Below are 24,061 nucleotides of genomic sequence, written 5' to 3'. Positions count from 1 at the left end.
TGCAAGTACTGGTCTCTATATGGTCCGGTTGAAGATGAAGCGTCTCAGGGTCGACGGGTTGTCCGGTGTGGTGTAGTACCGAGGGCGAAGACGTGAAATGAAGATCAAGCTCAAGCGTGTAGTGGGACGATGACCACTAAAGGAGAGCCTTTTCAATGAGGACATGTCTCTACATGGGATGGTGTGTGATACATTAGCATGTATTGCGTTACTGATGGGGTGACTGATGTTGTCCTCTAACAACGTGACTGTGAGTCTGTATCATACATTGGGATGGAATCGTCAGGTCGTGGATCTACAACGAGAGCCACGATCAGAAGGAGTACAAAGCAATGATAAGTTCAGATTAGGAGGAATCAAAATTAGGAGGAGATTGATGGGTTTAATCTTGACTAAATTAATTAGCTTGATCGTGTCTAAAGTAGACATGCATCATGAGTCGGGTTTGGAGTCAGGTTTCATGTACGTACGTAATACTAGGAGTATATTAGCGGTTAGAGTTCTCTTAGTACTAGGAGTCACGTACGTATTAGCGGTTAGAAAGTCAAAGTCCGATTCCGTGTGTAGCTGTGGACGGCTTGGTGCGTGTAGGATAGCTTCTATATATACTTGAGTCTGTCGTGATTCTTGTAATATCATGAGTTGAGAGAAAATAAAAAAATAAAAAAGGAAAATTAAGGTACGACAAGGACATTTGACTACAAGATTTTTTATGCACGTGTTTATCGTGATATGATGGGATCGAGTGGACCGAGTTCCAACACATTAGCCCTCGTCTATAACATCTGGCCAGCGTACCCATTACACACTAATTTTTACAGATTCATGGTGCCGAGATATTACAAGCAGAACACGCACATCAGTGCTTGAAGTACATACTCAATGACTTCGAAGATTTGCGCACATTAATTGAAGCCAACGAACTTGTGTGTTGATGTAAGCAATCCTGTTTGGCTATGATGCGTCGATATGATGCATCGATTTGCAAACATCGAGTATTGAGGCCATGCAAAAATATGGCAATTGCTGCAACTAAGACGAACAGCCAATGCTTCAAGTGAGGAAGGTCTTCAACGAAGTCAGCTTGTTTGCCCACTGTATCCAGAGAAAAGAGCAGTTAAATCATGCATGAATCCATACACTCGCGCGCACATGCCTTATCTCTCCTTAATCTATACCTAATAATAAAGCGGCTATTGCTTCCGTCGAAAAACCCACCGCGGCATTTTTATAAAAAAAACCCTGTAATTTTGGTTATTCAACCCGCGCTCCATCATTTATCTGCAATGCAAAAGGAAAAAACGATTCATTGCAAAAATTATACCCGTACGCATCGCCTCCTCTTGTCGACCTTGGGCCACCCTGGCCTGTGCCCAGGCCGCCGCCACACCACTCACCACCGCGGCCGACCTCAACCGCCACCACTGCCGATCTCAACCCACCCGCCCCCGCGGCCATACCTCTCCCCGCTCACTGCCCCTGTTGCGGAGATCGAGTGCATCGCGTCGACCCTGGTCCACTCTGGCCTGTGCCCAGGCCGCTGCCACACCACTCGCCGTCGCGGCCGACCTCAACCACCACTATTGTCGATCTCAACCCACCCGCCTCCGCGGCCGTACCTCTGCCCGCTTGATGCCCCCGTTTTAGCGCTCGAGCACAGCTTCTGGATCAAATCAACGCGACACCTACAGTGACTGGGGATGATGCGTCTGCTCGATGCAGAACGGCGACGGCGCGCGGATAAGGCGCGACGGAGCGAAGTACTTGCAGGTGGAGGCGGGCCTCCATGGCTCACACGGAGAACTCCGAGGTTATGGCGCGGCAACGGCGACTCCTTATGGCCTGATAGAGACGCCTAACCCTTGCTCCCCTCATCGTATCCCCTCCTCCGGCAGGAACTCATCATCTGATGAGATCCCCTCCCCATGCCTCCAATCGTGTGCCAAGCACCGGCAAGAAATTTTGTTTTGTGGTGATTTGTTTGCTGATGAATGAATGTATTGAATATAAGATTGTATTGTTGTAGAGACAGAGAATGGAACACCACCTTCAGTTTGTCATCTGATCCCATATTCTCTACCCCATGAGTGAAATAAGATAACAGTCCATTGATCAATTCACGTAGCCTCTTTGTTTTGCTTTGCTTGTCCTGCTCAATTTCTCATCATGATGGAATTAACAATGAACGGGTTGATTCCTCAACAAAATAGGATAGGACTGACTACATTAGTTAGTTAGCTTATTATTTTAATAAATCAAAATGATTATAAAAAAGATTAAAAATGTGTGGTATTTTTTTCTCCCGTTGCAACGCACGGGCCCTTTTGCTAGTAATAATAAAGCAAATTCGGTTTCTGGTCGTCCGTCTTGGAAATTACCTCTAAATTTTATATAAATTACCCACGAAGACACCGGTAAGTAATAGAAAACGTTTCACAAAGCGAAAAATCTTGGACTGGGCCGGCCCATGTAAAAACCTCCTATATTACGCTATGCACGCTGGGAGAATATCCAGCACATCGTATGGGCCGGCCCATGCACAGACACCTTCTCTTAGTTCCGTTTATTTATTTATTTTCAGTTCCGTTTTATTTTTTTATTTTAAATAAATTAAAACTCCACATAATCTTTAAAATTTTAATAAACCGAAAAATATAAATCAACATATTTAAAAAATTAAAATGTTTGTGACTTCAAAAACTGCTCGGAGTTTTGTAAAAAACACTCGCATATACAATATAATGTTTGCAATTTTAGAAAAAATGTTTGTACAATAAGCAAAGTCCATGATCTCAAATACAATTCCATGTATAAAATCTCTCCCTAATAATAAAGCAAAATTCGGTTTCTGGTCGTCCGTCTTAAAAATTACCCCTAAATTTTACATAAATTACCACCATGCCACGGTAAGTAATACTCCCTCCGTTCCTAAATATAAGTCTCTTTAGAGATTTCACTAATTGACTACATACGTAGTAAAATGCATGAATGTGCATTCCAAAGTATGTCCATATACATCCGTATGTAGTCTTCTAGTGAAACCTCTTTAAAGACTTATATTTAGGAACAGAGGGAGTAGAAAAAGTTTCACAAAGCGAAAAATCTTGAACTGGGCCGGCCCATGTAAAAACCTCCTATATTACGCTCTGCATGCTGGGAGAATATCCAGCACATCGTATGGGCCGGCCCATGCACAGGCACCTTTTCTTAGTTCCGTTTATTTATTTATTTTCAGTTTCGTTTTATTTTTTTATTTTAAATAAATTAAAACTTCAAATAATCTTTAAAATTTTAATAAACCGAAAAATATAAATCAACATATTTAAAAAATTAAAATGTTTGTGACTTTAAAAACTGCTTGGAGTTTTGTAAAAAACACTCGCATATACAATATAATGTTTGCAATTTTAGAAAAAATGTTTGTACAATAAGCAAAGTCCATGATCTCAAATACAATTCCATGTATAAAATCTCTCTCTAATAATAAAGCAAAATTCGGTTTCTGGTCGTCCGTCTTGGAAATTATCCCCAAATTTTACATAAATTACCACCATGCCACGGTAAGTAATACTCCCTCCGATCCTAAATATAAGTCTTTTTAGAGATTTCACTAAGTGACTACATACGTAGTAAAATGCATGAATGTGCATTCCAAAGTATGTCCATATACATCCGTATGTAATCTTCTAGTGAAATCTCTTTAAAGACTTATATTTAGGAACAGAGGGAGTAGAAAAAGTTTCACAAAGCGAAAAATCTTGAACTGTGCCGGCCCATGTAAAAACCTCCTATATTACGCTTTGCACGCTGGGAGAATATCCAGCACATCGTATGGGCCGGCCCATGCACAGGCACCTTCTTTTAGTTCCCTTTATTTATTTATTTTCAGTTCCGTTTTATTTTTTATTTTAAATAAATTAGAACTTCAAATAATCTTTAAAATTTTAATAAACTGAAAAATATAAATCAACATATTTAAAAAATTAAAATGTTTGTGACTTCAAAAACTGCTCGGAGTTTTGTAAAAAATACTCGCATATACAATATAATGTTTGCAATTTTAGAAAAAATGTTTGTACAATAAGCAAAGTCCATGACCTCAAATACAATTCCATGTACAATAAGATAGTTTATTTTTTATATTTAAAATTTTCCGTTACATTTTTGTTTATTTATCAGTTAAATAATTTATAATTACAAAAACTTTTGCATATTAAAAAATAGGAATTTTGAATTAAAATGCTGATGAATTTTTATTTTGAATTAAAAATAGGATTCAAAAAAAGCGCCGGATTTTTTTTTTTTGCAAATTCCAAAACAATGTCCATGAATTTAATAAATATATGACTGATTTATAAAAATGTTTGTTTATTCAGAAAAGCTTCATGTGTTTTAAAAAATGTTTGTAAATTTAAAATAAAATCCTCCAACATAAAAAAATATGTTCGTCTTTTCTTGAATTGGTTGCCAATTAATAGAAAATATTTAAACCCGTTCGAAATATAAAAAATATTCACGATTTTTAATAGATGTTTGTGAATTGTAAAAAATATTCTCGATTTTAAAATTATTCCCATGTTTGTAAAATTGTTCATGAAGGATCTAATGTATGTAGTTAAACATTAATGCTTATAAGTCTTTATGACAATATACCTGTGTGAATTTTGAAAAATTAACTGTTGGATGGATCGGATTATTATTATATGTTTTTTTAAAAAAATTCTTGAAATTCAGAATAAATCTTTGAGTTACCAAGATTTTTGACAACCATGATATATATTTCTTGAAAATGTAAAGATTGCTTCAATTTTTGAATAAATTTAAAAAAAAGAAACATTTTCTTGCATTTGTGCACAAAATTTCTAAATCAAGCGATGATATGTGAACATAATGTGGTCACCATGATTGAAGATTATGTTTTTTTTCTTCCGTTGCAACGCACGGGCCATTTTGCTAGTGTTTCTTAGGTATACATGAGGCAATCCACGAGCTTCATTCTAAAAAGTTAAACGATGTTATTTTTAAATAGACTCTCAAAAACCTATTTTTTTTAGAAAAAAAGATGACCCCGGGCTTCTGCATCTGCAAGATGCATGCATCCACTTTATTATTTATTCACAAAGATCTTACAAAGCAATACATCAATATGTCTGAAGCCACCCTCTTGGTAACATCTATCGCTACTCCTATCCAATGATTAAGGGGTGCGGAAAGTGTGAGCCATGTATCCAGACCTCTCGCCTAGCCTAACATCTAAAGCCGGAAGCCCCGACCGAGCCACATACCGGGTCAGGGGCACAAACCGGTCCAACGCACCCTCATAGGTCGTCGCCGCCGCTTTCCATCAATCCATCTTCAGAACAGTTAGTGACGCATCGACCTTGCAAGGCCTGCCGTCGATGCCCCCACGGCGCCAGACAGCGCCTTCTCCCTACGCACGCTCATCATCACACATCCATCGCCGAGATTTTGCTGCGCCTCGCCGCCGAGACTCCATGACGTCGGGGTGTCACATGGAACGCCGCTCCACCGTAGATGCCGACCAATGGTCCCTCGAGGCCGTGTGTACCTCCATGAATGACGCCCCCAAGAGGGAAACGACACCAGAGCGTCGGCGTCATCCGATCTACTAATCTAGGGTTTCCCTCGAAGCTAGCAGAGAGTGGCCTTGAACTTCTCCTCAGCGATGCCTTTAGGAAGGGAACGACGTAGACAGAGTCGCCATCGCCGGTCTTGGCAGTAGCCGAAAGCAAGCTTTCACCCAGATCTGTTCGAAGAACCCATCTCTCCTGCACGGGCCACCACATCGTGCGACGTCCCCAGAAGCGGGATCCCAAGATCCGCCGCCACCGGCGACACCACAAGGACCCACCACCTGGCCGTCATCCCTGACAAAGGGGATGGCGCCACCACCTTATTCAGATCCAGCAGCACGCCAACCAACGCCTCCTGCTGCCCCCAATCACATCTGTGAAGGAGAACAGTCAACACGCACGCCCACCACCGCTTAGAGCCGTAGGACGACACCCGAGTCCAAAGAGGACCGATCTGGGATTGTGAACCCCAGATCCGCCGATGCTAGCCCCCGCAGCACCGCCAGGATTCCATTGGGCCACCGTCCGAGCGCGCCAACTCCGCCTCCATGCCGTACGCCCAGGGGCGCCGTCGCATCTCAGCCAGAGGATCCCCTCGTGAAGAAGGAAGGAAGGCCTTCCGTCCGCCGTCCGCCCGGGCGAGCTTCGCTCGCCGGCCTCCTCCGGCGGCGGCGGGGAAGCAGTGGAGGAGAGAGGTTGAGGGCTGCAGCGGCTAGAGCGCCTGAGTCGCCCCCCTGGAGGTGAGGCGAGCGATTTTGGTTTATTACAGATGGATTACAGTTTGTTCCCAGCCGAATCTCACTCCCAAAAGCCTATGATAAGGTGAATTGGTCTTTTCTCAAGCAGTCCCTCGGAATGAAGGTCTAAATGGCTAACTGCTGGTATCTTATATTTAGACTGCAAAATAATCAGTGCATTCAGAAACCAACCACATAACCCCTACTAGCATTGAGGATATGTTCTGTAATTACTAACTAGCTTTTAGGCATAGCACAAATGGTAGAGGCTAAATTGGTAGAGGCTAGGGTTCTACCAGGTCTCGGACGTAGGTTGTAGGGGTGGAAGTGCGGGCTGCGAGGTTGGGGACGCTGACGCCGGCGGTTGGGCGTCGTCGCGGCGTGAGAGAGAGAGAGGCGGCTAGGGTTTGGGGCTCTCGTCTCCTGAGGAAGACGACAACAGAATATTCTGTTTATTGTCTGCTTAATATCGAAGGGGTACATGTGTTTATATAGGAGGACATCCTTCACTAAACCCTAGATAACTTGGACTCTAACTTGGACTCTAATATAACTTGGACTCTAAGATAGGTAAGATAACTTGGGCTAAGCCCGTAATTAACCCTGCCCATTAGGCCTCCTCCGTTGGTACGTTGTACCGGTCATAACAACAAAGCAATCGTGGGATAAATTTGTGGGTCAAACTTCCATATGTTAAGGTGCTGTAAGACAACCAAAATGTTTCTAACTTGATGCAGCATGGCCTCCTCCTTGCCGTATTCATGGCGGCTGCTACAGGGATTTGGTGGAGCCAGCCTGTTGCGGGCTGGGAAAAGTAGCTCGTCGAGACTACTATTTTTATCAAAGAACTATGTTTCCAAACAAAGTCCTAAATGTTTTTTCTACAAAATTTTATATTATTTGAATACTAATAATTTGCTTTAAAATTCCTCCAATGCAACCACACGTGTTGATGATTTCAGATTATGGCAGGGAACATATGAATTAAAGTAGGATCATGAAAGACGTAAGACCAGTCATAGTGAAAAGAGATGATCCGCGGGAGCAGAGAATATGTACCTGACGTATCGGTTTACTTTTAGGAATACCAATGTTACTTAGTTCATTGACAATCTGGGCTATTGTAGGCCTTCGGGTTCGGTCGTCCTCCACACACTTTAATGCTATTTTGATGCATGTCCTCACTTGAGATACATGGGACGGCATATTTGCTTCCATCCTCATTCGCCAGTTTTCACATACCTGAAGAATTGAAACATAATGCCAAAAGAGGCATGCACGAATAGGGGTAAGGCACAATAAAATATTTGGGATTTCTTTCCCTGATATCGGATCTTTTTTCCTTACATGCTTAATAAATACTTTTGGATGGGTGTCTGCACAATTGAAGTAGCCATCCTTTCCTGCCATTATTTGTATGATTATGACCCCGAGACTGAATACGTCAAACTTCGGACTGATTTGTTGTCTGTTGATGTATTCTGGTGGCATATATCCACTGCACTTCAGCAAATATAGTTAATTTTCTACAAGTTTGAGAAAACAAGTTGATTAATTACTTCTGAGTTATTAACTTACCGTGTTCCTTTCATATCTTGGGATTCTGTGATATAGGTTTGCATCGAATCAAATAATCTTGACAAACCAAAATCACAAAGTTTTGCTACCATATCCTTATCCAACAAAACATTTGCAGGTTTTAAGTCCAGATGGAAAATGGGAGCATCAACATTATGAAGGTAATGTAAACCCTCACAAATTTCTTTTATTATTTTGTAGCATTTGTCCCAATCAAGTGTGCAAGCTTCAGCTGCAGAAGTAAAGAAAAAGCATGTTACTATTAAATAGAAGGCATACTAGTACTATCAAGTTTGTTTTCTATAAAACGTACTCCTGACTTTTATCGTACCGCCTGATTTTTACTCGTAGATGCTACCCAAAAAATGGTTCTGTTATCTACCTGAACCCTAACCTTTTATCTCATTTGTTGTTGGTTGCTACCTCAACAGCTAGCCCAAGAAGAATCATATATATGGATCCAAGGGTGAGCAAATAGACCATATTTACCCGAAAAGTGCAAATGGAACCCGGGCACCAGGGTGGACTTAAAAGAGAATATATTTCCACATAAAAAAGGTCAAAAAATTTATACATACGCAGATACATATATAACACGTTGAGGAAAAGTTCATAACAATATACTTTATACGTGGCGTACACATAAAAAAACAAAAACACAAATGAAAATGGGCCCTTTTTGTTGTTCTTGGGCCGGAATTTTTTTATTTTTGTGCAGCTTGCAAAAAATATATTTTTTGAAAGAAATTTTACGGATCCACTGCAAATATGTATAAGTGTTCACATATTTATTTTCGGATTTTTTTGAAACATAGAAATATTGTTTTTCAATCTTTTGAAATAAAGTCGTCAAATACCCCGTCCACCAAAACTTTGCACTCATATTTACCCCCTTATGTAGTTAATTATGTCTTAGAAAATTCAAATATAATTTAATAGAAGTAGAGCAGAATCATACCAGAAAGTTGATCGGCAAGGCTTCCACCATGCATGTATTCCAAACAAATCGCTCTTTCTACCACACTAGCAGAAACATGTTCTCCTTTGTACTCGGCAACTATCTGTGATGTATGGTGGCAGTAGCCAGCTAACTGTACGATATTTTTGTGTTTGACCCTCGTTAGAATATTAAGCTCATTCTTAAACTGCTCATCATCAATCCACAACACTGGATGAAGTTTCTTAACAGCAATCTCTTCTCCATTCTCTAACACCCCCTGTTAAAATCTCAGATTTTATGTCACACAATTCTTGATACTAACGGACGGCCTCATTTGACAGTTAGAAGTGTAATAACTATACCTTGTAAATAACTCCATATCCGCCACGGCCAACTATGTTCTGCTCAGAAAAACCATTTGTAATGCGTTCTAAAAACTCAAATGACCACTCAACAATATCAATCTTATTCAGTTCTTGTATGATTTCATTTGTGGTAGGCCTCTTCATCAGATTGAACTCCACGCATTTTAGAGCTATTCGGATGCATGTTCTAACTTCACGTGAAGTACGCTTCGATATTGTGGCCTGCAGCCTATTCACCCATAATTCATATACCTGCAGAATTGAAACACAATTCCTTGGCATGCAGGCTTAGATGTATGGAACAACCTAATATTAGTGGAAAAAAATAGATTCCACAATATAAGAGTTTTTTCTTACAAGCTCAATAAATTCTTCAGGAGGAATATCTGCACATTTGATGTAGCTCTGCTTTCCTGCCATTATTTGCAAGATTATAACGCCCAGACTGAATACATCAAACTTTGGTGTAATTTGACGTGTACTGATGTATTCTGGTGGCATGTATACACTGCATAGTACAAAAGGAATTTATTCTCACAAAAAGTTCATGAAAGAATCCGATTACTTCTCATGGTTGTTAGCATACCTTGTTCCCGTAACATCTGATGTGTTGAAGGTTTCTGTTGAATGTCTAGAGAAACCAAAACCCCCAATTTTGGGCATCATGTCCTTATCCAGCAAAATTTTTGAAGGTTTTAATCCCAGATGGTAAATAGGATACCCGAATCCTTCATGAAGGTAATGTAAACCCTCACATAATCCCTTAATTATGTTATAACATATGTGCCAATCAAGCGCACATGATTCATCTATAGAAGTAAGCAAAATGTGTATTACCAAGATGTAAAGTTTAGGGATCATTGTCCTTGCATGCAAAAATGATAGTGTAAGTAGAGCATAATCATACTAGAAAGATGTCTATCAAGGCTTCCTCCTGGCAAGTATTCAGAGCATAAGGCTCTTTCTTCCACTCTAGCAGAAATATGTTCTCCATTGCGCTCAACAGGCACTTGTGCTGTATGATGGCAGTAACCAACTAACCGTATGGTATTTTGATGTTGGACCCTCATAAGATTATTAAACTCATTTTTAAATTCCTCGTTGTCAAGCCCCTGCATGAGATGAAACTTCTTCACAGCAATGCATTCCCCATTGTCCTGTAATCCCTGTTAAAACATATCTATTAGGTCACTATATGCTAACATATAATATTGTTGGTTAAGCATTTAATATTATAGATGGTATAGAAATTAATGGATCAAGACGGTTCTTCACTACTTCCACTTCTACAACTCAGATAAGTTGATCCTAGGAAGTTTTTTGTTGGAGCCGGGGTAGAATTGCCATAGGGAGATCTCTCACGTCAGATGGTAAGATTTCGCCCACGGGCTTCCGATCTTTATCGTGAGCATGTCAGAGATCCAAAGAGAACTTGACAACACCGACTGTGGGAAGAAGCACGTACGGGAGAGCTACAATGTGTTAGTGGTGGAAATGGTTTGGCATTGGTGGTTTGGCATTATCGCTGAAGGGGGCATGGTTTGGCATTGGCGGATTGCCAAGGACGTCTTCGCTTGGGTGTGCCGGTGGTGCGCGGGGCGAGAGCACACCAATCTCCAGAGAAAGGATTAGAGCCAAGTGCGATTTCCGCTGGATGCTGTGTACGTTGTGTGTGGTTACAGGTTCAGGATGACCATGATGGGGGTCAATCTCTAGAGCTCGCAAGCACAAGAGCGGGTAGTGGAACTAGTTCAAAATTGTGGCCAGACCATAGGGGCTGAGGTGGAATGTCAAACCCTCTACTACATTTTTCGATAAAGAAAGCTTTTATTAAACTCAGATCATTACATCAAGATGATACAATCGTGCTGAGATCACTCCCGGCCTCTGCATAACTAAGATGCATACAGCCACACACACACACATAAGAATTTTATAACAAGTGAAATAACAGAAAAATGCTATGAACCATCAATTCTTAGACTAGATCGCCATCCATGCTCCTGGGTAAAATACTCCCTGACCATCCGCTCCAAATGTTGACACGCCGCTACTACATGCGCAGCTATATATAGAGACTCAGTTGGAGAAGGGAAGCAAAAGGAGCGGGTGTAAATCCCACCCTTTGCTATGGGAATTATTTGATGTTCTCAGTGAGTTTATGTTGAGATGTTTGTATATAAATTTTGTTTTTTTAAGCATGGAGTTGCAAAGTTTAATTCTTATAAGTGTTTCGTAACTCTCACAAGCAGCGTTGTGGTTGGAGTGCTACTCTTGAGAGGAGTTGATCGCTGTGACGGGATCTTGTTTTTATCTTATGTTTTTCTCCTTTAGCTGTGTGCATCCTCAATGTCTTGTGACATTTTGTAGGTGCAGTGGCTGGATGTAATTGATATCTTTGTGATATGAATATATTCCTTTTTTCTAAAAACGAACGAATTTGTCGTTATCGATTTGCCGATGAGAAGAAATTATGAGCCGGAGCCAAAAATAATGAGAGAGAGAGGCGAGTATTGTGTTGCAACTGACTGCGCATAGTTTTCTTCAAAAAATGGTTTCCCTCCACTTTGTATTACAAAGCAACCAGCCGATACAACCAACGATAGGTGCTGGGACGGAAGCAGCACAACACGCCCAAAAGAAAAGAAAAAGAAAAAGAAAAGAAACGAAACAAATGCCGACACCGGCGGATCGACAAAAACGAAGAAGCCTCGTGACCGCTGCGCCCACCAGGGATCTCCCAGCAAGCTCCAAGACTCTGGAGCGCCGGTACCAATCAGCACCTCCAAGAAGGACCGCGGCGATGACGACGCTGCTGTCAAGGGTTTCCCCCGGTACGCAAAGAGGTGCAAGGAAGGCTAGCCCCGCCGCCCTTCAGGAAGGATATCGGCGGCACCCACAGGCGCCACCGTGACGGTGTCGGCCAAGCCGACAAGGGTTTCCCCCGATCCCGACCTGCACCTCGGCCACTCCGAAGCCTGCCACCAAGCCAACCTCCACCCTTCGCCAACACAGCCTTGAGGCCTCCATGCCGTCTCACCACGACACTACAAGGTGAGACCTGGACAACAACGAAGAATGGGCCGGGACAAGGAGTATCATCACTGTCGGCATGCGGGAGGGCTCAACCTCCACCGCCAACGGCGGTCGCCGACCGGACACAGTGGCCGAAGCATAGCAGGACCGTGGGCCCACAGGCCCGGCTGGGACCTCAAAGCCCGTGAAGCTCCTGCCATCGCGCTGCACCAGGCACGCCATCGGCGTCACCACTCCCCGTCCAAGCTGCCCTTCCTCCTCACCACGCAGAGGACATCACAACCGTGCCGAGGGCCGGCCTGCTAGAACCCAGATGGGCCCCGTAGGGCCCAGATCTGGGCCGGGTGCGCGCCGCCAGCCACCCCGTGCCACCGCTGTGCCCCGTCGCCAAAGAGCAACGCCGCCACCTCGCCCGCCGTCGGCGACCGCCGCCGTGTCGCCGGACCGCCACCAAGCCGAGCAACACCGCCCGGAGGACCCCGAGCAGCTCCATCTCGCCGGACCCGCGCCGTCATGCCAGATCCTCGACAGAACTACAGCCGGCCCGAACCCACGCCAACCCACACCAACAGCCGAGGCCACCGACGACGGCAAGCCCACGCCGCCTCGGCCCGCGCCTCCTGCAGGCAGCCCACCGGAGGAGCCTCAGATCCAGACCTGGATCGAACGCACCCCCGCGTCCCTGCGCAGACACGGGCCACCTGACCCGCAGCCGTCCGCGCCTCCGCCTAGGGAGCCCCCCCCCCCCCCCCCCCGCGGTCGCGGGAGCGGGCAGGACGACCTCCAAAAGTCACCCCGTTTTTAGTTTTCCTTCCAACCCCTTATTATTTTTACATCCGAAAGATCTTTACCTATTAATAAAGCACCTATTGCTTCTGTGGTACGTCATTAAAATTGTCTAATATTACCCACCAATACCACCTATAAATTATAAAAAAACGTTTTGCAGGGAATCATTGCATGGGCCGACCAAAACATAGGGACCAGCCATACTAGGCTCTGCTCGCTGGAAAATAAACAGTATGCCCACTTGTGCCAGCCCATGGGTGGGGGCCTGTTTTTTTAGTTTTACTTTTTTAATTATTATTTATCTGCTCCTTTTTAAATTTTCTAATTCAAATAAATCAAAAAAATCGAATTCAAAAGATTATATTTACATAAATGTTTGATAAAACATAAAATGTTTGCAAATTCAAAAATTGTTCGGGATTTTTGTAAAAATGTTTGCATATTAAAAAAAATCATAATTTTGGAGAACACATTCGTGAATCAAAAAAAGTCTATCATTTTGAGCAAATTTTTAATGCAACTAAAGAAAATGTTTGATAATTCAAAAAATGAATTATTCGCCAATTCACAAGAAAATACTTGAAAACAGTTCGCAACATAAAATATTGTTTGGATTTTTTAAAAAATGATTATAAATAGTAAAAAATGTTCTCAATTTTAAAAATGTTCCCAAATTTGTAAAAATGTTCACGAATGATTGAATGTATGCAATTAAACAGTAATGCTTTTGAGTCTTTCTAATTATATACCTGAGTGGATTTTGAAGAATTAATTGTCGGGGTGGATCGGAATATTATAGTATATTTAAAAAAATGTTTTTTGAAATTCAGAATAATTCTTTGAGTTACCAAGTTTTTTTACAACCATTATATTTTAAAAAAAATATGAACATTGTTTCAACTTCTGAATTATGAATAAAATTAAAAGAAGAAATATTTTCTTGCATTTATGAACAAATTTTAAAAATAATGCGATGAGATAAGAACATAATGTGGTCATCGTCATTAAAGATGGTGATTTTTTTCTTCCGTTGCAACGCACGAGCCCTTTTGCTAGTATTTAATAAACCCCGTTCACCACTTCTGTGATCCGGATTCGCGCCATCCCGCGATCTCTTTCACACCGATGTGCCATGCTGACCGGGTTTAGAAAAAAAACAGCAAAGGGAAAACAGGAATATGCCGTGAACACGCCCATGCTGCGATGTGAACATCACATCATTAAAAAGTCTGAAAAGGCCCTAATGGCCGACGGAGAGGTTATTCTAACATATCTGCGCCAAGCTTGGCGTTCGATATGTTGTATCGAACGGAAATAAATGGATTGATAGAATAATTGTTGTTGTATTTCGTAAGCCTCATGGGCATGTATATAGGAGTACAATGATCAATTTAAAATACAAGGAAAGATAGGACAAATCCTAGTCTATCTCATATTTCCTAACTAGTCAATATTCTCTACACGGTGATTTCCATTACGCTCAGCCTTGGACGCATTTCAGTGAACTGAATTCTTCCAACGGATTTCGTCAAGACATCTGCTAGCTGTTCTTGTGTCCGCACATAATCGACCTCCACTTGCCCAGTTTCCATGTTGTCACGGATGAAGTGAAACTTCACATCGCTTGTTTCGATCATGTTGAGGCAGCGTTTGCTGACGACTTGAAGCCGCCGTTTCCATGGAACATCTCGACTCGTTGATCGAAGTTCGCCACCAGCGAGAAGAGGGTGTCGATGGTGATAGGTTCAGTGCGAACGTCGAGGGCGGAGATGATGGGCTGGTAGTCCATGTCCAGCCCGGCGACGATGAAGAAGATGAGCTGCCCATCTTCGAGAGGTTTGCCTGCTGCAGCAAGTTCATTGGAGAGAGAGCGCATATGACCAAAATACGCAGAGGCCGATTGAGATCCTTTCTGTGCATTGGGTAGAGCAGATCGAATATTGTTGACACGAGATAAAGATACGGCAGAGAACATGTTTGCCAAAGCAGTCCAGACGGCATGCGATGACTCGAGCGAAGCTACCTGAACCAGTACATCTTTGGACATATTTCGAAGGAGATATGCTACTATCTGTGGATCTTGGACTAACCAAGGGGTATAGGTGGGATTGGGAACTAGTTGATCCTTGCCATCTTTGTCTTTGGTGGAGATTGTTTGTGGAGGATGTGCGATGGATTGATCAATATAGCCATACAAGCCGGCGCCCAGTATCTGGGATCGTGCTTGGGCTCGTAAGAGAACATAGTTTGTCCGGGTGAGAGGCTCCGAGGTATTGTAGTTGAGGCCAAAGGAGACATCAGCGGTGGAGGTGGCCATGGCAGGGGCGCTGGTGTGGTGATGATCGGGGATGATGGCTGAGATGGGAAAAGAGCGATAGATGCTACGGAAGAGGCTTGCTCTGATTACCATGTGAAGATTATGAAGCGTCTTAACCTCTATACAGAGAGGCCCACGGTATTTATATTGATATATGAGGTTTAGGTTACATGAGTCGGTTGATCAACAACCAGAGAGATACACGGAAGAGATAGAAGAGATAAGCACAAGTTAAACTGAAATATATCTCTAACTACCTAACCGAGTATGGCTGGCTCTGTCAGCCGGATGTTTCTAATCTGAATTTGAAATGGTTTAACACGACTCAGTCAGTTTGTGCGGCTTTGGATGGAAACTGGAAAACCAATTGATCCATCTTACGGACAGCAAAGATAAGGTTCTTTGGACCCTTACTGCCCATCGGGGCTACTTATCCGCTTCTACTTATGACGTCCAGTTTGTGGCAAGAATTGTCAAACCTGGATGGGCTAATGCGTGGAGGAGTAAGATGGAGGGGAAGATTAAATTCTACTTATGGCTACTGCTCCAAAACAGAAACTGGATGACGGATCGGCTGCAAGCAAGGGAATGGCCGCACAATAACATGTGCTCTCTATGTGACCAAGCGAAGGAGACGGCCGATCACATCATCCTCAACTGCTGCTTTGTGAAAAAGGTCTAGATGCACTTCCAGCTAGATGGCAGGATGGGCATGCTGGCTCCCTCGGGAACATCCATTGGGGCATGATGGTCCACACTGTGCGCAGGCCGTGGGAACAAGGAGAAGAACAGGGAAAAAAATCACTTTAGCAGCTTACATTGCGTGGAATACTTGAAAAGAGAGAAACCGCAGGGTGTTTGAGCAGAAAGAGTTGACATCGCTCGCGCTTGCTGGACTGATCAGAGATGAGGTCAAGGTGTTCTATGAGGCCACCACATTGGCGGTCGCCTGGGCCATGTAGAAGATGGCGGCGGCTGTTTTCTTTTTCAGTTTTGGTTTTTGTTCTTAATCTATGGGTGTGGCGTCGTTCTCCCACATCGCTACCCCCTTGGAGGCTTTACCTTGAGTGTCATCGGTCTCCCTCGTGCTTTTTCGAAGCTAGACACGCACAACATCGTGGTCGGCAGGTGCCCGACTGGCGGTGCGGATGGTTGCCGTGACTTCTTGTGTGGTAACGATGGCGGCTTCGAGTGGAGTTCGTTTGCTCCTGAGTTTTGGTAGTCGGTCTCATCTGGCATGTTCGAGGGGTGGCCGTGCCTCACTTTTATCTTTCTGGAGTCGGAGCTGCTGAGGAGGAGCCCTTGCGGCGACGATGATGCGAGGCGGGTGGTCGATTCTGGCGCTGGCTCGATGCAGGCTTAGTGCTTTTGTCCTGCAATGTTTGTCGACAGAGTCGGAACTGTTTGGTAGTTGGCGCGTGCGGTTGACTGTTTGGTAATGGCCGTCGTGGGCCTCGGCTTTTGCTTGTGGTGAGGGCTATACTGATGGTCGTCGATGGTGGAGTCGGAATCTTCCTTGTGTAGGCGTGATGGTTATGACACCGGGTTGCAGCCTCGACGGTGTTCTTTCCTCGGCGACGTATGTGCGTTCTTATGTAGGTTACAAGGTCGTCTTATGTGTCCTGTGTAGACGTGATTGTAACGGTTTTCGTTCTGTTTTCCGTTAATCAACCGAATAATTCTCTTCTTCTTAATTAATGAGATGAGGCAAAGCTTTTTGCCTTCGTTTCATAAAAAATGGATGTCGGCCAGGTTTCTAGCCTAGCGGAGGAAGCGGCGGCGGTGATGGCGGCCATCTACCCTAGCAACGGAGGCGACAGGTGCGGTGGCGGCCGTCTCCGCGTCCCGCCCGGCGACGACGACCCTAGCAACGGAGGCGACAGGTGCGGTGGCGGCCGTCTCCGCGTCCCGCCCGGCGACGACGACCCTAGCAACGGAGGCGACAGGTGCGGTGGCGGCCGTCTCTGCGTCCCGCCCGGCGACGGCGACCCTAGCAACGGAGGCGACAGGTGCCGTGGCGGCCGTCTCCGCGTCCCGCCCGGCGATGGCGACCCTAGCGGTGGAGGCGACGATTGCAGAGTCCGACAGAGGTTGTTCTATGAGTGCGGTGACGAGGAGCAGTGCAGCGTTGCCGTCGATTCAGAGCAGCTTCCGTTGACAGAGGTTGTTGCTGCTCCCGTTGAAACTATAATGAACAAGGTGGAAGGGGGCCGGAAAGGCAGAGCAGCCATACCAGGAGCAGGGGTACTGGCAAAGCTTCGTTCAGAAGCCGTGTTTCCCACACCCAGGTATGGCTCCTCCGTCCCGCCCGCGTGGCACCATCAGCAACAACCTCAGTTTGCTGGGGGTAGGGGGTCAGATTGGTTGTGATGCTCATGCACAGGGCATGAGGCAGGCATTGGGATAGAATTCAGATTCATCAGGAAGTTTTCGTGCGGGTGATCAGGCACCTCTGTCTCAAGTTCAATCGAGGGTAGCGGCGCGCGCCTAGAGGTGCAGGTAACAGTAATGGTGTGGTTAGAGATCTAACCGAATTTAGTGGAACTAAGAGCAACCTTACTGGGGCAACCCATTTCGTCCGTCGTCGTTTGTTTGGATTGGCGCGAACAAAAGAGGAGGCCTAATGCGCCGACCCAAACACAAATCGAGTCTGCTTCGCGTCGACGCATTTGCGGCCCAAATTTGCGTCCTAAATGCGTTGACGCGGACGCGGAACGGACACCAGGCGCGCCTTCTCGGTGTCCGCTGCTTCCCACTTGGCAGTCGTCCAACTGCCCGCGGCCTATGTGGTCACCTTAATTTATGACCTCGGGCCCACGCGTCAGCGATGGTGGTCGTCCTTTTTTAAGCCGACCGTGCGGCGGGGCCGTCCTCATCCGTTAGCCCCGTCCCCATCTAGCCACACTCGTTTCCCCGTCGTCGGCAAACCCTAGCCACCCCAGCCGTGCCAGATGGTGCTCTTCTCCGGCGCCGGCAGGAGCAAGGCCAAGAGCAAGTCCCCCGCCAGTCCTTTTCCCTCGGAGTTCCTCCCGCCTCCGCCGGCGCCAGCTCACCGGCCGAGGCAGCGCATCAACGTGCTACTGCACCAGGCGGAGTGGCACTGGCAGCACCGCGTGCCTCTCCCGTACCCGACGCCACCCCGCCGCACGACTGGCACCTAGATACGGAGAGGATCCCAGTGCCGGCGGCGCCGGGGTCGGCTAGGGCTCACACGGAGGAGGTGCGGCGCCGACGGGCGCTCCTGACGCCGGAGCAGCGCTGCGACCCCGCCTACGCAATCGACTCGCCCAACTGGGCTAGGTGGTTCGCCTTCGAGCCAAAGGAGGCGAGGCGACGCGGAGTTCGCGAAGTCGACTGCACCGTGCCACCGCCCCCGCTCATCGTCCGCGAGGAAGACCATGCGGCGGAGGATGCCTACCAGGAGGAACTTGCGGCGGTCTACCGGGAGAGCGAGGAGGACGAGCGGCGCAGGGCGGCGGCGGCCGAGCAAGAGGAGGCGGCGTACGAGGTGGTCATGGCGCAAGACATGGCCTTCTCCACTGCGGGCGACTTCGTCCTGCCACCAGTTACCCCGCTGTCCCCTGTCAACGCCGAGCCGGAGCTGGAGCTGATCGAGCGCTACTCCTGGACGGGAGTAGTGCACGAGTGGGTCAGCTCACCACCGGTCTGGGTTGGGCCTGCGCCGGCGTACCTCGAACATTGGCGCCAGCGACGCCTGGCCGAGGAGCGCCGCTATGGTGAGTACCTCGAGATGCTCGAGCACGACGCTGAGGAGAAGCAGCGCGAAGCCGAGGAGAAGGGGCGCGAGGCCGTGGCGGCACAGCCCGTGTCCGACATGAACGCCCTCTGGAACACGGCGTTCCCCTGGGCCGGCCCTCCGGCGACGCTCATCGACCTCACGGACCCCGAGGACGACGACGACGACGCCTAGGGCAACGCGCGCCTCGTAGTTTAGTTTGTTTTTAATTTTCTTGAATGCAAATGTGGACGCGTGGACTCTCGTCGGCCTTTATGACCGGCTTTAATGTTTAATTAGTGTTGTTTTTATTTCAAATATGCATGCATTTTTTTTCTCGCATCGTCAAAATTAATCGGACCAGCGTTGAGCGCATGCGTCGATTCAAACATGGAAATGAATGTTCGTGTCCGCCTAACCAGCCGAAACGAACAACAAACGGATAAAATCGTCGTCCATTTAGATCGGCTCCGTTATTAGATCGGCTCCGTTGGGTTGCTGTAAAGGTACGGTGCTGCAGGATGTTACAATATGCTTGTTACCAGGGCGCCTGGTAAAGGACTGCAAGGAGGTACTATTATGTATCACCCATATTGCAAAGCACGTACGGATGTGTCAGATAAGTGTTCAATGCTAACAAGAGCTAGTCCAGTCTAGATGCGGAGGCTGGGGCTAAAACTCGTTTTCTAAAAAAAAAGCTAGTCCAGTTGCTAAGTTGGTTGGATGTTCTGCAGAGATAGATTACAATTGATGGTGGCACAACCAGGTGTGGAGTTTAGTGTCTTTTCTGGATGGAGAAATCACTGGTGAGCCCTTTACAAATGCTTTTAGGTGACTGTTCCATGAGAACGTGAATGACTTGCTGAGGTAATGGACACATCTTTCATGATCAAGTTTGCATAGACTTATAAGCTTGAAGAGATGAATGATTATCCCTTTAGATTGAAAGGAAGAAGTACTGTGATATACTCCCTCCATTCCAAAATATAAGACCTTTTAGGAATTTCACTAGAAGACTACATACGAAGCAAAATGAGTGAATCTATACTCTAAAATATGTCTATGTACATCCGTATGTAGTTTATAGTATAATCTCTAAAAGGTCTTATATTTAGGAACGGAGGGAGTAGATTGCTAAGTAATCACCAGTTTGCTGCCTTTTATAAACTTATCTCTATATGGGCCAGAGCATATGGGGTGCCTGACAACCTTCATCACAAAGATTGTTCTGTGGAAGTTGGGTCTTGGATGCAGATATGGCAACTTTAGAGAGAAATACTTGATTAGGATCCTAGACACAGCTGAACTCAATGATGATCGTTTCATGTTTCGGTCAAGCTGAGTTACAGCCATCTAATTTTATTTTATTTAAATTACAACATAAAGTAATTTCGAAACGTTTTACCTCATTTAGTGTTTTCCCTGATTTTCGCTAAATACTAGCCATTGGCCAGAACTGTTGCTACAGATTTCAGCTGAAACTTTTAGCAGGCGAAGCCGCCGCGATGGGCTAATTCAGCCCCTCAAATGTCTGAGGACGCGTCGGACACGTCCGCGGGCATTGTCCGATCAAGCCTCAAATATTTCTTCTCACACCAGAATTCTTTAATTAGCATACCTTAAATCCATACAAACCCATGCAACTATGATGATACACTGTATACATTGACTGTTACTACGTACAACATGCCAACGAACTATCAAAATTTATCATGTTTGGCTATGGTGGACAAGATCAACGGGCTGCCCTTGCCCTTTCGGTCGCCATTTTAATCCTTGTCACGGAAGTACTAGTCGGAGGCACGTACGATTGAGCAAGATCTTCTCCTCGCGGGAGCTGTCCAACCCGTTGTTGTCCTCCTTCTCCTCCTTGGGTGGCAGTCCGGCCATGGCATGGATCACCCGATTCTCCTATCAGGCAAGGGCGTGCGTGTTCCCCTGGTGCCGCTTCTATCTATGCGTGCGCGGATGGCTTTCTCCTCTGCGGCCACCTGCACCACCTCATCAGCCGCCTCCGCCTCCGTCATGTGGGCAGTGAGGCGGGCCTCAGCCCCCCTCATCCTCTCCTTCCCACGGCGGACACACCGGTCCCGATGGGACTCATACTCCGTCAGACCTGTAATGGGTAGGGGTGATTTGAAGGATCCCGTGACCGTGATGATCCAGCCTCGGAGGATCCGAGCACTTGATGCAACGATGCTATGGAGTCGCGTCGTACAGATCTTGTCGTCTGGTGGGCGTTGTCCTCCCGGGAGTGGCGGAGTGCAAGGCGAACAGTCATCGCCTCCTCCAACCAGTACGAGATGACACCCCAGTTGACGGACCCGGACTAGTTGGAGTCAGGTTTCCTGCCCGTCATACCGAAGAAGGCTGCAAGTCACCGAATAGGAGCTTGGATGACGAAGTGGAGAGCAGGGGGTTATGTGGAGTGGCTTTGGTTTGGTCCGGGAAGGAAATGGGGGCGAAAATATATGCAGTCGGGTGGACCAGCATGGGTCGGGTCTGACATACTGTGCGCGCCCCAAGGGGCCTTGACACCCCACATCCGCATCATTTTTGGGCTAGATATGCGAAATGTCGATCAGCTAAGACGTTTGAGACCTGTTTGGGACATCCACATCCGCATCATTTTTGGGTTAGATATGCGGAATGTCGATCAGCTAAGACGTTTGAGACCTGTTTGAGACATCCACATCCGCATCAGCTAAGACGTTTGAGACCTGTTTGGGACATCCACATCCGCATCAATTTTGGGCTAGATATGCGGAATGTCGATCAGCTAAGACGTTTGAGACCTGTTTGGGACATCCACATCCGCATCAATTTTGGGCTAGATATGCGGAATGTCGATCAGCTAAGACGTTTGAGACCTGTTTGGGACATCCACATCCGCATCAATTTTGGGCTAGATATGCGGAATGTCGATCAGCTAAGACGTTTGAGACCTGTTTGGGACATCCACATCCGCATCAATTTTGGGCTAGATATGCGGAACATCGATCAGCTAAGACGTTTGAGACCTGTTTGGGACATCCACATCCGCATCAATTTTGGGCTAGATATGCGGAACATCGATCAGCTAAGACGTTTGAGACCTGTTTGGAACATCCACATCCGCATCAATTTTGGGCTAGATATGCGGAATGTCGATCAGCTAAGACGTTTGAGACCTGTTTGGGACATCCACATCCGCATCAATTTTGGGCTAGATATGTGGAATGTCGATCAGGCGATCAACTAGGATGTTTGAGGCCCGTTTGGGACATTCGTCTAGTCCGGATGTTTGACTTGGGTTTTGGGCGTCCTAAGGGTATGTACAATGGTGATATCTTAGATGTGCCACATAGGATAAATGATGAGATGGAGAAGAGAGAACTCATAAAAAAGGTTTGCCTTCTCTTATGTAAGAGAAGACAAGAGATGATCTCTTAACACAATATGTCTTACCATATTTTTAAAAATAACTAGTTATACAAGATAAAACTAAGAGATGGTCCATTATAAATATTTTTTACCATTTTTAAAGTACATGCAAAACTAAAAATAATACTACCTTATTAACCATTGTACACACCCTAATGCTCTAAGGATAGCAGCTGACGGTCGTGTTTTTTGTTGGATTTAGTCCAACAACCGTCAGCTGCTCTAAGAATAGTTTCTGTAGTCCTGTGGCTGGAAGAGGAGTATATGTTTTAAGACGAATATCGTCAAAGATGAGGAACAATAATCTATTTTCATTTCCTGTTTGTATTATGAGTTTTATATGTGCTTCCTCCGTCTTAATTGTTAAAATAAATGTATCAACTTTTGTAAGCTATACTGCTAAATTTGAGTTTTTTTTTTTGGACGGAGGGAGTACTCCTAGAAAGCAAAAGATGCTAGTAGTAATCGTGCAGTACCTTGAAAACTACTCCGTGGCCACCACGACCAATTATTCGCTCCTCGGAGAAATTGTTTGTGATGCGGTTCACGAACTCGAATGTAACTTCGTTCGTCTCCATGACGGGCCCGACGGCGACGATCTGAGCGTTTGGAAACAACTTCTTTTGCAGCCTGGCCAGGACATCCTCGGGGTTAACCTCGCCGACGACCGTGATGTTCCCATGCCTCGGGTTAGCAGAAATCACATGGATGCCTGAGGCCCGTTGTTGTGCACGTCAGAAACGGAATCAAATAAAACTTCAATGAATAGAAGTTATAGTAGTACCGCGGAGAGCAGAGAGTGCTTTGAGCGCCTTCCTGCACTGGCTGTCGTCTTTCAGCTCAACCTTCACCACGATCTTCTGCAATCGTCAGAGAACAAAACGAGATGAGCAAAGTCTGCAAATCTTCCTTAGAGAACAGAACGAGATGAGCAGCCAAGGCCTGCAAATCAGCATCTAGAGGGCATGCAACAAGTACAAATCAGCAAGAATTCTCAGCTATAATCACCTTCCTCGCAGCCGCCATCAAGTCAACACCAATGGGGGGTCGATAGATCTGAGAGAGAGGAAAGTGGAAGGCAAAATAGATCTGATCGAGTCGGCCGCATGGACACCCAAATCCTGCTCGACTGGAAGACTAGTACAAGGAGTCAATTATTGTTGGTGACGAAAATATCTTGATCTTTGTGGTTGTGGTTCGCGAAACCTACATGTGAGAAAAAAAAAAGAGAAATCTGTCATGAATAGTCACAATGATTCTGTGTAGACTATTTATATCTGAGTTTCTTTTTTTTTGTTTCTCGGTGTATGTTTCGAATTTTGATCTGAATTTTGTAAGAGTTATCTTAATATGTGATGTGAACATGCATGATTTTTTTTCGGATTTTTTCGCAATGTTTAAATTTGAATTTAGGCCGTAAGTCACACGGTGACATGCAAACGTGCATGTCAACTGATCTCTGTCCGGGGAGCCGAGGCCAGACTTTGTTTCCGTGGCCTGTGCTACGCAATTTTTTGTGGGCATCCATCAAACATGTTCTCATCCT

The 24,061-nt window shown here is 45.5% G+C and overlaps 1 protein-coding gene across 1 annotated transcript; it reads right to left on the bottom strand.

The window, feature by feature from the left end:
• Positions 1 to 693: 693 nt before the first annotated feature.
• LOC123410890 (putative cysteine-rich receptor-like protein kinase 20) lies at positions 694 to 23,646 on the bottom strand. The gene is made up of 12 exons (XM_045103817.1): positions 23,524 to 23,646; positions 23,300 to 23,375; positions 22,992 to 23,227; positions 10,122 to 10,380; positions 9,801 to 10,023; positions 9,572 to 9,722; positions 9,212 to 9,466; positions 8,868 to 9,126; positions 7,910 to 8,141; positions 7,679 to 7,829; positions 7,391 to 7,573; positions 694 to 1,095 (listed from the first exon to the last, which is right to left on the bottom strand). Exons 1-12 carry the CDS (start codon positions 23,539 to 23,541, stop codon positions 1,054 to 1,056), a joined length of 2,085 nt encoding a protein of 694 aa, XP_044959752.1. The 5' UTR covers positions 23,542 to 23,646; the 3' UTR covers positions 694 to 1,053.
• Between the last annotated feature and the right edge of the window lie 415 nt (positions 23,647 to 24,061).

Source organism: Hordeum vulgare, chromosome 7H, assembly GCF_904849725.1.
Source record: "Hordeum vulgare subsp. vulgare chromosome 7H, MorexV3_pseudomolecules_assembly, whole genome shotgun sequence".
Classification (NCBI taxonomy): Eukaryota; Viridiplantae; Streptophyta; class Magnoliopsida; order Poales; family Poaceae; genus Hordeum; species Hordeum vulgare.
Note: the sequence above shows the minus strand (reverse complement) of the source record. Positions and strands in the feature narration are given on the sequence as shown.

Coding starts and splice junctions, on each gene's coding strand:
- LOC123410890 (XM_045103817.1), bottom strand. Junction 9,723..9,800: donor TCAGATGTTACGGGAACAAG/GTATGCTAACAA, acceptor TGTACTATGCAG/TGTATACATGCCACCAGAAT. Junction 7,830..7,909: donor CAAGATATGAAAGGAACACG/GTAAGTTAATAA, acceptor GCTGAAGTGCAG/TGGATATATGCCACCAGAAT.